General features: G+C 44.8%; 1 protein-coding gene across 1 annotated transcript in view; it reads right to left on the reverse strand.

Moving 5' to 3' along the window:
• Positions 1–15,726, reverse strand: part of ZNRF3 (zinc and ring finger 3) — a 148,313-nt gene that overhangs the window by 55,833 nt on the left and 76,754 nt on the right. Inside the window, exon 2 of the mRNA XM_030860725.2 lies at positions 1,696–1,821. Coding sequence (XP_030716585.1) covers positions 1,696–1,821 — 126 coding nt within the window. The remainder of the gene's footprint in view (positions 1–1,695; positions 1,822–15,726) is intronic.

Raw genomic sequence — 15,726 nt, forward strand, 5'->3', positions numbered from 1 at the left:
TGAAGTATCGGGGCCTGGGCTGCCTAAAACACATTGATTCACCTTCGGGAATTATAAACCAAATAGGTAATAGTCCCTGTGGTTTTTTTTTTCTTCTTCTTCTCCTTCTATAAAAGGGCAGGGGAACTTGACAAGTGGTCGGAAGCTACTCAGAAGACAAGTGGGACACAAACATCACAAATTAGATCCATGAGGGTCTCCTGGGCCAGAAGTCTTTCAGGAGACACCGGCTGGGACAGCTTTGACTGTGGGAAAGGCTCCCTACATCAAAACCACCTCTTCTCTGGCCTGAATCTCCTCAAGAGGTCAGAACCAGGACTGTTTTCCCCCCAGCTGTCTCCCCATGATACTTAGAACAGCAGCTTCTGAGAATATAAAAAATTCCCAAGCAATAACACTACCCTTAGGATATACTACCTTTTCTCCAACCAAAATTCTAACAACTTTCTCCAAACCTTTCCCTTTAACAAAATGATCCAGTTTAAAACAGGTTGTTGGGACTTCCCTGGTGGCACAGTGGTTAAGAATCCACCTGCCAATGTAGGGGACACGGGTTCAAGCCCTGGTCCAAGAAGATCCCACATGTCGCGGTGCAACTAAGCCCGTGGGCCACAACTACTGAGCCCGCGTGCTGCAACTACTGAAGCTCACGCCTAGAGCCGGTGCTCCGCAACAAAAGAAGCAACCACAGTGAGAAGCCCGCGCACCATAACGAAGAGCAGCTCCCGCTCACTGCAACTAGAGAAAGCCTGCGCGCGGCAACAAAGACCCAATGCAGCCAAAAATAAATAATTAAAAAAAAAAACCAAAACAGGTTGTTATCTGTCATATTTTAAGATCATTGACAGATGGTTTTCCAAAGTAAATGTATTTCTGTCTTTTATCTTATACTGCAGCCAGAGGTAATGCTGACCCTTAAGGCTAAGAAAGTTTTTTTTTTTTAGTACTTCTAAACGGAATATCAATAGCCAATGGCAGTGAACATTTCTGGAGAGCTTTCTCTGCTAGACGTTTGTATCTCATCTCACCTGCTAACCATCCTATGAGGTAAGGTCTAATACAGGACCACAACTGCTATCTGCCATTCTGAAACTGAAAAAGCTCTACAACCCCAGAGTCTATTCAGAACTTACTTGGCAGCGAAACTTAATGGCCCTGAACTCATTTGGAGGCACAGCTGCCCTGAACTAACACGGGGCTATTTAGATTTTAGTTGTCCCACTTAATGTGAATATCCATGTAGTTTGCTACACAAATATGCATGTGTTTCGTTCCTGAGGACGGCCCCACGTCTCCTGGGAGCTCCTTAATACAAAATATGTGCATCTTAATACCTTTCTAAATGCCCCAAATCTCAGAATTCTGAAATATCTGGCCCCAAGGGTGTAAGATAGGGATGGTGAATCTCTATTATCAACCCAGTTCACAGAGAAGAAACTGAGACTCCTCAAGGGGAAGTGGCCTGCCCAAGGCCACACAGTGGGCAGGGTGGAGCCCACTCTGAGGCTGGCAGCTGCCATCAGAGTCCAAGCTTCTGGGTACCATGGGGGGCTGCTCCAAGCCATGACTTCAGCCAGGAAAGAGTGCTGTGCCAGCAAGGCTCTTCTCCGTAACCGGCTGTTTGAGGAATTGGGGAAATAAGGGTGTGGAGAACACCAATCAAAACGGGAGCAATTCAGAGGGCCTCGTGCTTACCTTGCCGAGGACAGTGAGGCATGGTTTCGGGTCCAGTTCTGGTTGTTCCAGCTTCACCACTCCTACCCAGCCATATTCATACAAGTCCTCTTCATCATTGTTATTACACAGGCCCAGTGGGTGCATCTAGGAAACAAATGGAAAGAAAACTTCAGTAGGCAGGCTGCAGACCTGCTTGACTCCCGGTGTGCACGTCTCAGACTCAACAGTCAAAAACAACTTCAAAACTTAAAGTCATATGGGCGGGATGCATTTTTCAACCCATTGAGTGGATCCTATTTCAGTACAATGAGCTGAGCCCTGGAGAGAACACAGTAGAGCCACTACAAATAGACTTCACAGATGCTTTCTCACTGCTTTGTAAGCAGTGGTTACCTAAGGTGGACACCACCCAATGGGATGCAGGAAAAGAGAGATAGCGTAACTCCCACATAAATCCCGGTCTAGATGGCTGTGAAATACCATAACATTCAGTGGCAGCTACAGAGGAGACGAGCTAGGTTAGCATCCAAAACTATTTGGCTTCCAGACCTTGACAACACATCTACTTCAACTGATGCAAGAGGACCTCGAAACACATTCAGGAATTTATGGAGAGACCATTAGACATACAGCGGAATCACCAGGATAATTAACAGGCTGTTTAAAGGCTACCCCTGGTTACTGGAAAATAGACGAAATTCTTTGAGGTTTCTTCAAAATTTGCAAAACACAAAATCAAAGATAGGTAGGAGAGCACTGTCAAATTTTTACTAGTAAAAGTGCATTTAGTGGAAGCCTGAACACAGAATGGTACTACGGCTTGCGCTCACAGTTCTAGTATTGAGTTTTATCAGACCCCAGAATCCCTAATAACCATCTGAGAAGAGGAAGTCCTTGTGGATAAACCTAACCTACCGAGACGTGAAGGAGTCTAGCACGGTGCTAAACTCTTTAAATAGCTGGAAGAAATATGTCTTTAGAGTCATGGCATATTAGAGATACAAGAGACTGAAGAATCCACTGTGTTAGCCAGAATAATGGCCCATGAGACATCTATGTCCTAATCCCCAGAACCTGTGAATACATTACCTTACAAGGCACCAGAAACTTTATAGACGTGATTAAGCTTGATATCCTGGATTACCTGGGTAAGCCCAATGTAATTGCAAAGGTCCTTACAAGGAAAAAAGGGAATCGTGGAAACAGAAGAGATGTGACCAGGGAAGCAGGGGTTGGAGTGATGTGCTCAGAAGATGGAGGTGGGAGCCATGAGCCAAGGAATGCAGGCGGCCCGCCTCCAGAAGCTGGAAAAGACAAGGATTCTCTCTAGACCCTCCACAAGGAACGTAGCCCTGCTGACCCATTTTTGACTTCTGACCTCCAGAACTATGAGAGATTAAGTTTGTGTTGCTTTAAGCCACTAAGTTTGTAGTAACTTGTTATAGTAGCAAATAGGAAACTAATACAACCTCCTTATCCCCCACTCATTTTAGGATGAGAAGTTCAAGATAAATAGCTTTTCCAAGACAACACAGCCAGCAAGTGGCTGCCCCTGGGGTGGCCTGGCCCTTGAATTCACAGTCCAGTACCTTCCAACTCCACTTGCTTAACTTTATTGTCCCTTCTTCTGAGAGCTGGTCACCTGACTGGGGAGAAAAGACTAAGAGGTACAAATCTCTGTAAAGAAAGGCTGCCTGCCAGCTCTGAACTGGGTGGTGTGGGAGTGTAATGTGAGTTTGGTGCAGGTGGCCAGAGCTGCAGCTGAGCCTTGAGCTGAGCTTCAAAGGGAGAGCTGGACGGGTCCGGGGCAGGGGAGAGGACGGGCGGCCATCCACACCCGGGGACGAGGAGCTGAGGGATTTAGGGGGAGAAGAGAGGCTACCTGAGCAGCATGGAGGGACACAGTCGACACCAAGAAGAGAGAGACAGGCTCAAAAATCAGGAAGGCATGTGGACACCAGGACAGCACCACAGGTTCTTTGGAAAAGCGGCGCACCAAGAACAGTAATTTGAGGCAGGCGGGTTGCACCTTCTGGCAATGGTGGCCCTGGACTGGAGAGGATGAGTGAGCGGAGGAGGGGAGGGAGCAGCCCAGAGGGCAGAGATCCTTGGCAAGTCGATGGACCCACAAGGAAGGGTGAGCGCCGCAAGCTCAAGGGGTGGCCGGCAGCTGTCTTCGTAGCAGGCACAGGATAACCCTGCCCTGGGAATTGCAGGACCTGAGATGGGGAAGCCTGCGACATATGATTTTTGCACCAGCCCTCAGGCTCGAAGAGTCTGCCCAAAGGACCAAGGAGGGTCCTGCAGTGCAGTGGATGGCACAGCCTCCCTCCAGCTGCCCCTGAAAAACTCAGCCCACTCTAGGATGTTCGATGGTTATTAAATGATGAGCGGCTTGAAATGCAGATCTCCAACTGGAGAGGATGGGCAAGGGCAATAAGCCAGTCGTGCCAAGAGCCAGGTACTTCTGACCCTCCAGGAAGTGGCTCCCAGCCGGGCTCAAGTCAGCTTCCTGAATCCCAGGTCAAGTCACGTCAATGGTAGCCCCTCTACTGACACTTTTCTACAGTGTTCCGTGATATTTTTAACCTGGCCATGTGCCTTGGAGGTTTCCAGAGGGAAAGGTGCTTTTTGTTACTTACACCTATATAGGGTTTGGTCAGTGATAGAGAGCTGCGTCGAGGGAAGCAGAGGAATCATGCAGGTCTAAGACTTTGTATTAAAACTTTACTGAAGAAGGAAGCCAGATGTAAAAGGCCATATATTGTATAATTCCACTGATATGAAATATCCACAACAGGCAAATCCATAGAAACAGACAGCAGCAGATTAGTGGATGCCTGCCTGGGGGAGGGGGAAACGGAGAGTGACTGCTTAATAGGTACAGGAGACCTTTTACGGTGATAAAAATGTTCTGGCATCAGATGATAGTAACAGATGGGTGACCATTGTGAATGTACCAAATGCCTCTGAATTTTATACTTTAAAATGGCTTAAGTGGTAAATTCTGTATCAATTTTACCACAATAAATAAGTTTTTTAAAAAAGTCCCAAGAGTCAGGGACTGCCCTGGTGGTCCAGTGGGTAAGACTCCACGCTCCCAATGCAGGGGGCCCAGGTTCGATCCCTGGTTGGGGAACTAGATTCCGCACACACGCTGCAACTAAAAGATCCTGCGTGCCGCAACTAAGAGCCAGTGCAGCCAAAATAAATTATAAATAAATAAATAAACATTAAAAAAAAAAAAAAAGTCCTAAGAGTTTACTCAGAAATGACTGTCCTCAGCCAACATGGGAATCCACAGTGTAGGACGATGTGGTTTCCACACTTCCTGAGCCTAAGCCAACCACCAGAGCCCTTCGGGAAACTGTGTCCTGCAGAATACTAGCCCTGCACGATGATAAATGGGTTCCTGCACACGCAACTAATGCTGAGGAATAGGACATAGGGATTCGGGATCTACATTTGGAAATTAAAGCTCTGCAGAGGCCTAAGGTTTAAATAACTTAAAAGGGTTTTAACCTTTGCTAAAACCAGCATTTCCTACCCGTTGATGATCAACCCATTTTGTGTTTAATATGCTCACACTGTTTCATGGGACACACTCCGAGAAATGCCAAGTTAGGGAGAGCACAGGTACGCGCGTGAGAAGAAACGAACCTGAAGTAGATGTGATCCGAGCCAAACGCTGACACGCGTGATGCGAAGAGCAAAGGCTGCAGTGGGAGGAGATGGAGGGACGGTGGGGGGCGGCTGGAGAGAAGGGGGGGCCTGGGAGGGCGGGAGGAGGAGGAGGGCGTGACTGTGAACCCAGAGCAACAGAAGCAGGAGTAGAAGCTGAGGCCCTTAGCAGACCAGGCTGAGGCTCGAGCTGTGGAGCAGGACACGTGGCCAGGGGAGGCATGGCAAGAGGGCGTCCGAAGCACTTGGAAATCCCAACTGTGTGAGCCTCACACACGCTGAGGTCCCCCTGGCACCCTGGGCCGCACCCCATGTGGGGCCCTCCCCCTCCTTGGCCCCAAGACTCCTTTTCAAAGCATCCGCTGTCACTGAGGTGCTTGTGAGCAGCTCAAAGTGTCAGCCCTGTCAAGGGTGTTGACTTCTGCACGGGGATCAAAGATTTAAAAACCAAAAGGAATTTTTTCTCAAGTGCTGGTGGGTGTAATCGGTTGGCGTGGGTGGTTTATTTTCCCAGGGAGGGTAAAGGGCCACCAAAATCACATCTCAGAGCATCCAAAACCGACCTCACCATCCTCCCCCTTCCCAGCTCCACTCCGGAGTTTCTTCTCTTCTGAGTTCCTTATTCCAGTCTGTATCTCCAGAGGTCCAAACTACTGGGGTTGTGAATTCAACCTCAGCTACGTCTCAAGTGTAACTGGCCTCTCTGACTCACCTGCCAATATTGTACAATTCAGGTCTCTTTCAGCTCGCCCCTGATGACAGCATCAGCTTCCAGAAATGCCCGCCACCCTAGGTCTCCAAACATTTACGCCCTGGGGTTCTCTTTTCCCAAGGGCTCAGCAGAATGTTTTATAGGGAAGCCATAACATGAAAATATTCACTCATAAACTGACCTGTGTCAAAGGATGGAATACTCTAGGCAAAGGCATAAAATGCAAACGAATATGCCAAATCTGGGGAAAGTGAAGGAGACGGCTTTCTTGTTAACTGAGCATCAACCATATTACTCTGTTTATGTATTTTACCTTGTTTAATCCTTACAGCAACCTCTTGCTAATTGGTCTATCAGACGACAGAGTGACTAGACCATGGCGATAAATTGCAAACTAGAACCGCAAATCAGCCAATGATGCAAATATAACAGAGTCCACCAAAGTCATATTAGTCAACAACAGGATCCACTCAAAGCAAATGGCAAACAATCTAGCTAAGGATTAAAGAAGAAATCCACATGGGGGTTTCCATGGAGAATGATCAAAGGATTAAGACAGAACTTTGGGAAAAGAGAGAGTTCTCTAACATTTTTGGAAAAATGACTTTGGGTGATCCTGCCACTGGAGTCAAACATAAGAGAAGGATGTCACATCCATATTCTCAGACAGTTTTGCTGGAAATATCCCAACACTGCCAACAGGGGATTTGCTCTTTGTTCTCAGAAATCAGAACAAAGTTGCAATTATAATTTAACTTGTTAAATTCAAATACAAACTTATTTTGTGTTCCACGTTTCAAGATAAAGCCCCAACCAAATCTTTCTACTGTCTACTGAGAAATAGTAGCCCTTAACTTAAAAAGATCCCAAAGTCCTTTTCTGGATCACAGTCATCTACGGAGAATGAGGACCTCCAACATATGAAACACATATATTCTAAATATTCAGTGATACATTGCTGCCAGACAGTCATCACATGAAAACCACGCTTGTGAATTCGTACATGCTGACACCAGCCAGTGACATATAGGCAGTGACTACACATAAGACCTGTGTGTGCAAAATTAATCTTAGGAGATTTCAATGAATGATGTTCAAGCATGTTAACTTTGAACTTAATGTGGCATATAAGCATTTAACAATTATAGGAATTTCTGAGTTTATTTTCTTAAAATGTTTGGGTGTGTGGGGTTTACCTGATCAGATGTTTGAAATTTAAGAAGTTTTTGCCTTCATATTTTTAAGAAGGTTAAAAATGGCTGAATTGGGGGTGGGGAGAACTGGATGAAGGTAGTCAGAAGGTACAAATTTCCAGGACATAAGATAAATAAGTACCAGGGATGTAATGTACATCATGATAAATATAATGAACACTGCTGTATGTTACATATGAATGGTTAAGAGAGTAAATCCTGAGTTCTCATCACAAGGAAAAAATATATTTTTCTCTCTTTAATGTTGTATCTGTATGAGATGATGGATGTTCACTAGACTTCTTGTGATAATTACTTCATGATGTATGTAAGTCAAATCATTATGCTCTACATCCTAAACTTATGCAGTGCTGTATGTCAAAACTGGAAGAAAAAAAATGGCTAAATTGTGTATAAGAACTCAGGATTGTCAGAAAGAACTACTAATGAAAACATAAAGGGAAAACCAAATAAACTCAGAAACCTAGAATGGGTTTGACAAAACTTGACAAAAACTCACTGGACAGAGAATAATGAAGGAGGAGAAGGACAGCCTGAAATGAGAAGATAAGCAAAACTCCTGGGGCGGGTCCAGAGAAGAAAAATGCCAATAATTAACAAGCCACACTAAAGTGTGAGGATTTAACAGAAGATATGTCCTGAGTTATAACTTTGGTCTTGTGCTCTCAGAATAACTTCAGGATGTCAACACCCTGGCTTAAGTCAATTGAAGGCAAATTCCCAGTTAGTCCTCTATCGGGAGGTTTGACATTAAGAAGCGGTGCCTCTGGCTGTCTTACTCCTGATTTTGTTCTGAGGGGTGTTTGGGGGATGGAGAGGATGAGAGCTTTGGAATCATGTAACCATGTTTTGAAACCTGCCTCTTATGAGGCATACCTCCTTGAGCAGATGACTCGATTTCTATAAACCTCTATTTTCTCATCTGTAAAATGGGGACAGTACCATCCACTTCAACAGGGTGCTGTGCAGATTAAATGAGATAAAATATATAATCTTAGTTGCATGGTAGACGCTCAATCAGTGGGAAAGCCCTCTCCTTCTTCACTTTCTCTTGACATATCACGTTTGCTTGCCCTTCATGCATTTGCCTAGAATTCTCTGTCCTTCAAGACCAGTTTAAACGTCAGCCCTTCCATGGAGCTTTCTTGAAGGCACCAGTATAGCTAGTTGCTTCCACCTCTACATTCCCAAATGCTTTACATGGTGCTTAGCACAGTTCCCTCAGCCTCTCCTCTGGGATGGGTACCTGCTCCTACAAGGAGTCTTGCCCAGAGGTCCCCTTTCACCCCACCCAGAGCCTTGTGCCCAATAGGTGCTCAGTAAATGACCGCTGGGTGTCTCCAGCCCTCAGCCTGGAGACAGGCCTGCTGCCGCATCTCAGCTCTGTTTGGGGAAGCCATTTGCGTCTCTGTTCGGCTAACTGAGGGAACAAGACAAAGAGATCAGGATTTCAACAAATTGCTGCCGGAACTTTAATAAAAGATCCGGCTCCTAGAGTCATTGATCCCCAAGTCACCAAACACATTCCCAGGACTTTACCGGCAATCTCAAGATTTACTGGGAATGGCACAGGAGCAAAGGCTGTTCCTTCTTGGTCTCAGCAGCTGGGCTTGCAGAGGCAGGTAACACTCTCCATGTGCAGAAAACACAATGCCGCTGCCCTTACTCAGGCAGGCCCACGACAGTGCTTTATGAGGGTGATGGAGGGGGAAGAGGAATAGAGGATTCCTCCCCTAAAAAGCAAAACCTCAAAATTTCCGGCCCCTGTCTGACCTCAGAAGCTGCTGTCAGCTCCGAGAAAACAAGGGAATAAACCGAGGAAGAGGCAGGCATGGGATCCAGGGCACAGAGAATCCAACAGAGAAGAAAAATAGAGGGAAATCCCAGGAGGACAGCTATGCCACCAGCCTGCCAGGCGACCAGCCCAGATAGGGTCAGAAGGATGAGGGCTGCAGGAGAGCTCCCCAAATAAGCAAACAAACAACAACCTGAGTCATCACCCAGTGGGACTGACAGTGTTGAGAAGTGTTACAGTCCCGAACAGGAGAATGAAATGTGATAATCAGATAGCAAACTAAAGTAATGGGGTGGGGGCGACAGTTATTAACTCCAGAAAAAAACCAAAAAGTCACACCAGAATTGTAAACCATAAGCAGGGTATGGCATGCATGGCCTGGCTGGCAACAGTGACAGCCATAATAACGTAAATCCTTACCTAAACATTGATTGTGATATAACTACATTGGGAAAATGCAGAGATGGGAAATTTGTGTATGGGGGTGGGGAGGTGGAAAGGCCGGGCAGGGGAAGGGATGAGGGGGTTAAGAGAACAAAATCGCCATCTTCCAGAGTAGGAAGTTGAAAAATGTATAAATGGGCTAAAAATATGAGGCAGTATAAGCAGGTTTAGAAATTATTGACAGAAATTTAGAAATATTCCCAGAGGTGAACGGCAGAAGAAACCACTAAATAATTGAAAGTAGTTGCCTCTGAGAATAGCAATCAGGGATGGCAAAGGGTACACCAGAGGAACGCTCTTTTAATTAAAAGCCATGAAGTACTCTTTCCCTTCTGTAAACGTATACGTGCTTTATTTTGGTTAAGATCTTCGTAGGCACTGCTGGACAAATGTCCCCTTCCTCAGGTGTTCCAGCAGATTCTCTGGGTCCTGCAGGGAAGCATTGCATCAGGCCAAAGAGAGACCCCAACAGGCAACCTGCACAGGACTATGGACTTGGAGGACTGCCTGGGACGACGCTCGGGAGCCCCCAGGCCCTGGGCTGGGGACAGCTGGAACACAGCACATGGATGATTCAGGGAGAATGGTGAAGAAGGAACCAGCAGCCCTCACCACCCCCATAAGCCAAATAACTTCCGGGGGCACCAGAGTGTGATGTGGATTTGGGAGTTACAGAGGTGGCAGACACAACAACCAGGGTGGTTGTTCTAGGGAGCCCCAGTTTTCTCCCAGACACAGACAGATCCTATAACCTCTACAAGGGGTGCTGAACATCCTCCTTGCATTTCCAAACAAGGAGCTGCTCGGGCAAAATGGCTAACAATAAGCAGGGCAGCGTCCTGGCCACCATCAGTGCCAGGTATCGAGCATCTGGTTTTACGCTGAAACATGAAGATGGACCTTCTTCAAATTTCTCGGAGCCCAATGAGGTTGGCTATCATGATTTCACTGTTTTGTTAATGGACAAAGACTCTACGGGAACTTCAAAGCCAAAAGACTATGTCAGACAAGGTTAAGTATCTGGAGAAACAGAACTACGTTCCCTTGGGTACAGGACATCAAGCCAAGCTTTGAAACCAAGACCAGCTCTTTAAGAAGCTTTCAGTACAAAATCCTGGAGATATACTGGGGCACTTTCCACACGCCTGAAAGGGCAAAACTGAAACCGGGGCTGGTGGTGCTCTTATCCAAGGCTACAATATCTCCACACTCTGCTGGAAGTTTAAAATAACTTCAAAAGGGCCGCCTGCTTCTAAGTGGGTTACTGTTACACTGGAGCCAAACACGGAACGAATAGGAGGAGAGACATTTTACTCTGTAATATTATCTCATCAAAAAATTCCTGGGGATTTAAAAGGGAAACTTCCTTCCTTTTGTCCTTTTGCCGCCGCAGACCAGGGTAGGGTGTCACTGTGGTACAGAGTTTCACATGAAACAACAGCCCTGGACCTTTTCTTAAAAGGTGTGGTGGCTGGAATCAAGACTTATAATTTATGTGAAAGAATGGAAAAGGACAGCTCCACCCATTTTTCTCTTGAATCATAAGGATTATTTTTTCTCTTCTATGTACAAGGAAACAGACAACTCTCTTTTGCTCTTTGAACAAACAGCCTGAGCCTTTTTCTGGATCTAGAATCCAGAGGTACCCGAACACAGTTTTTTCCCCCCGTTGTCATAGCAATGGGAACGGAAAGGACCCCAGACACAGAAAAGGAGCTGGCTGTTGCTGCTGTTTGTTGGAAACTTCCAAATGGGAACTGCGTGAGGATTAAAACCGGCATTTCTTCGCTGAGGGGTCTGGTCTTCCAAACACTGTCTTCTGCAGTGGGTGTCACTTTTTAGAGAAAAACCAAGAACAGCCTCTACCCTGTTTGGTTCCTCTTGTTCTTGGTACCAAAAGAACAACTGAGAAGTTGCCTGTCGGAATCTGGGCAAAGCAGCAAGTATTTCAAATCTACCTTCTCACCTGAATATCTCCCATCCCCTGAATTGCATTTTGTCAGATAATCATGTTGAAACTTAGATACGGCCCTGTGTATATCGCATGTCTGACTTTACAGACCTTCACTTAGAACTTCCAATTCCAAGTAGGTAAGGAGATGTTTCATAGGTTACGTTTTGTAAAAAAAAAAAAAAAAAAAAGTATCCAATAGCCGATAGGAAACCATCTGAAAATGTTAAGCAAAATTTAATTCTAAATCTATTCTTTAAATGACTCAAATTGACACATACAGCTACCAGATGACAAGTATTGAGCTCTACATAGAAATTCACAGACATAGTTTTATTTTAAATTACAAGGCAACATCATAAAGGACACTTGATTGTTCTTATTATAAAAAGGTAAGGATTTGGTGCTTGTGCACACAAAACAGTTATTAAATCAAGAAGAAATATGTTGGAGGGGAAAGGGGAAAGAAGGCTTCTCATTCTTCCAGATTTAAAAAGAATACTATAAAACCACAAAATCAATAAAACTACATGATGCCAGTCTGGAACTAGAAAAATAAAACAAGTGGAAAAGAAATTCCAAAAACATATTTAAAATATTAAAAGATCTTATGATGCAAACCAGGACAACATAAGGATGCAGAAAGGACTCAATAAATTCTGTCGGGACAGGTGGATAGCAATGCAGAGAAAAGCTCAGTTTGGCCGTCCATAAGTTATTCTGAGAATCAGTGAGGCAACTCGAGTTAAGGGAAGTCCTTTAGGACAATTAACAAGCTAGACAGTGACAAAGGAGGCGGAAAGAGCAATATATTCTTAAAACTTCTCCGTATTATCAGTAACAGAAAGGAATGAAGTGACAGTTATGGGATATATATAAATAGTTTATAGTAAGAAAACAGAAAGACCATCAACCTTGTTGCTGATGAATGCACAGTAAAATCACCAACGTAACTCAATGCTACTGGGTGTATGGGCTGCTGGGTGTATGTGGACACACCTGGCTGGCCACGCTGCAAATTGGCTCAGTTTGGGGTAATCTGTCTATCAATATGCAACAAACCCAAGATCCTATGACTTTCTTTCTCCCATAATTCCATTTTTAGAGCAGATCCTGAGGAAGTAACCTAAAACTAAGTCAAAAACAAACGAAATAAATAAATAAAACAAAGAAGTAACTTTCCATGATATAATCTTCAAGCAGTCCTTCTCCAAACTATGAAAATGTGAAAGAAAAAAAAAAAAGTCTTCCCAAAGACTATATAATCAAACAAAACAATGTGCATAATTTAGGGGATATTATATAATTATAAGAGGATAATGATGAAGATAACATGGTATAAAAAGTACCATGTATGAAATTTTAAGAAAAGCATATGTGCAAAACAACACCTGTTTAAAAATACCATCTGCAGATGGGCGAAAACCGCAAGGAAACAAAGAATCTTAAAAGTTGATGGGTTTAGAGAGTAAGGGTAGCTGGAGACTTTCCTTTTTTGGATTCTAGTATTCATCCAAACCAATATCTGCTGAGCACTGACTCTGTGCCGGACACTGGACAAGAAAAGGTAATTAAGACCCACTGTTGTTTGATCAGTAATTTGAAAAAAAAAAAAAATCTAAAATGTATGTGCATTTGCTGACACAACAGGTGACGGAAATTTGAAGCTCATCAGGGCTTTTCTCATATAAATCAGCTCTATGTACAACACAGTTTAAAAGTAACAAACGGCATTACTAGGTAGTGACACGCATCTGCAAACAGATGTGCTCCTCCCCACAGCAACACGCCACCACAGAATGGTCCAGCAGCTGAGCACACCCTGGAGAGAGCGTTCCGTGGGTGCTGGACAGGACAGCCAGGCATTGGGAGCCTGTGCTGGCCAAGCAGCACAGGCTGCCTGCAAGGGCTCAGCAAGAAAACATGAGAGGAAAGTATGATAAACCGGCAAGCAGTGTGTAATCAACAATAAACACCATCCTAATGGATGATGACAGCAGTCTAGCGTCGGTCATCCCGACACGATGAGCTTGTGCCAGAGGCCACCTGATCAAAGAAATACTTTATGAAGTTACACCATGGTTTTGGTTCCTTCCTTTGACACACGCAAAACAGATGGAGAAAAACACTCAAAACAAAAACAAAGCTAAAAATCCTTTCACCATCTGCTAGAAATACACTCCCTGCCCCCACACAAAAACTTGTACCTGAAAGTTTATGGTAACATTATTCATAGCAGCCAAAAAAGTGGAAATAACCCAAATGTCCATCAACGGGTGAATCAGTAAACAAAATGTGGTATACCCAAACAATGGAATATCATTTGGCTACACAAAGGAACAATATTGATACATGCTACAACGTGGATAAGCCTGGAAAATATTAAGCTGAGTGAAAGAAGCCAGTCAAAAGTCCACATCTTCTATTCGCTATTCATATGAAAGTCCGGCATAGGGAAATCTATAAAGACAGAAAATAGATTAGTGGTTGCATAAGGCTGGAGGGTTGAGGAATGAAAGGATAGGGAAGTAGGAGCTAAAAGGTACAGGGTTTGTTTTTTGATATGATTTATATGTTCTAAAATTGATTGTGGTGATGGTCTACAACTCTGTGAATATACTAAAACCCACTAAACTGTACACTTCATATAGGTGAATTGAATGGTGTGTGAATTATATCTCAACAAAGCTGCTAGTGAAAGAGTTAATGCAAATAAAGGGCAAGTTAGAAAAGAAAAAAAAAAAAAGAGTAGGGCAAGACTCTAATTATGCCGTGTTGAAAAGAACACAGCCCCAAGGTCCAGTTTCCTCGTGTGTAAAATAGGGACAGCGCCTGCATCACCCGAGTTAGATGGCACAAGCCAATGCACTCGGTAAATTAGGATTCCAAGGTTGGGGGTGAGGGGACTGTATTAGAGCACAGTGCCTAAGAGGGAAAGGGCTCTAGCCAGGGCAGTGTCACCATGAAAAGAGTAACGACAGGAGATTGGTGAGAGCAGAGTGAGGTGGAAATAGAACTACTCCTATTCACCATGCCCAAGACCATGGACCCAAGCAAGAAACCTATCGCAAGAATGCAGGAAAGCAGGACACCAGTGATAGATCCAGAATGGGGGCAAGAGCCCGTGGGGAGGGGAAGGGCACCTCAAGCTCCTCGAGGACTCGCTAGCTACACCCACAGGCTACAGATTCACCCCCATCCCATCCTCGCTTCTCTGTAACTGCACTGGTGAGTTTCCAAACCAGAGCGCTTCAGAAAGGGTCACTTGATGAAAATCGCCTGATTAAAATAGTCCTGTGTAGTCTGTTAATAACAGGGGCAGGGGGCTAGGGAGGAAAGGAAACCACAGTGTTAAAAGCAATAAATTATATGCTGCGCTTTGCCACCCTCACCCGACCTTGGGTGAGTCATATAAGGGCCCCATTCTCTCTGATCCTGAGAGCAAGGGGAATGCCTGCCACCTGCCTACCCCATGGGGGTTTTGGGAAGATTAATGAGATAATGTCTGAGCTGTGGTTCGGGCTCCCTGGAGACAATACTAGGTCTCAGGCACTATTAGCACAAGCTAGGACAGTTTCTTGCCCATTCCTCACCTCATTATGCCACCTGTGCTTTATTACGTCTGCTATTAAAGTTCTCTCTCAAAGAGTGGACCAGGGAGGTCATAACCCAGGCTGGGTCTGCTCTGCCTGGCCAACCTTGTTAACGCCACTCCCTACACCCTGCTCATCAGCAATAGGGTACCTTGAACGTTCAGCACAGCGCCCAGCATTTGATGCCAGAGACGGATGGTTAAAAAGGCTCTCTGGACTTTTGGGTTTTAATTGAGACCCTTTGCTTCGTGTTACTGCCCTCACACCCCAACATTTAGGGCCCTAGGGGAGTGACCGCCATGCTGGGGAGGGGAGCAGGAACAAGCTCCCGGAGTACTGAACTACTCTGTTCCTGGGTGTCAGGCTCACGGACAGGTTTTTGTAGGTTTTAAGTTCAAGGCTACCAACTAATGAAACCAAATGGACTCTGAGTTCACATACAAAGAAACCTGTATTTACCGTGTTTCAAAGCGAGGGCAAGGCCATGTGTAAAATTGCATGTGCGTGTAAAATTGATACAAAAAACTATACTTGATGTGGGTCTCTGTCTTCAAGGGTCTCTATCCAGTTCGGTGAACTGATATTATAAGGGTGTTGTAAAGATTAGAGATAACATATGTTAAACTTCCAGAGCGGTGATTATAATAGCCGCTAACACT

Source organism: Globicephala melas, chromosome 13 (assembly GCF_963455315.2).
Source record: "Globicephala melas chromosome 13, mGloMel1.2, whole genome shotgun sequence".
NCBI lineage: Eukaryota > Metazoa > Chordata > Mammalia > Artiodactyla > Delphinidae > Globicephala > Globicephala melas.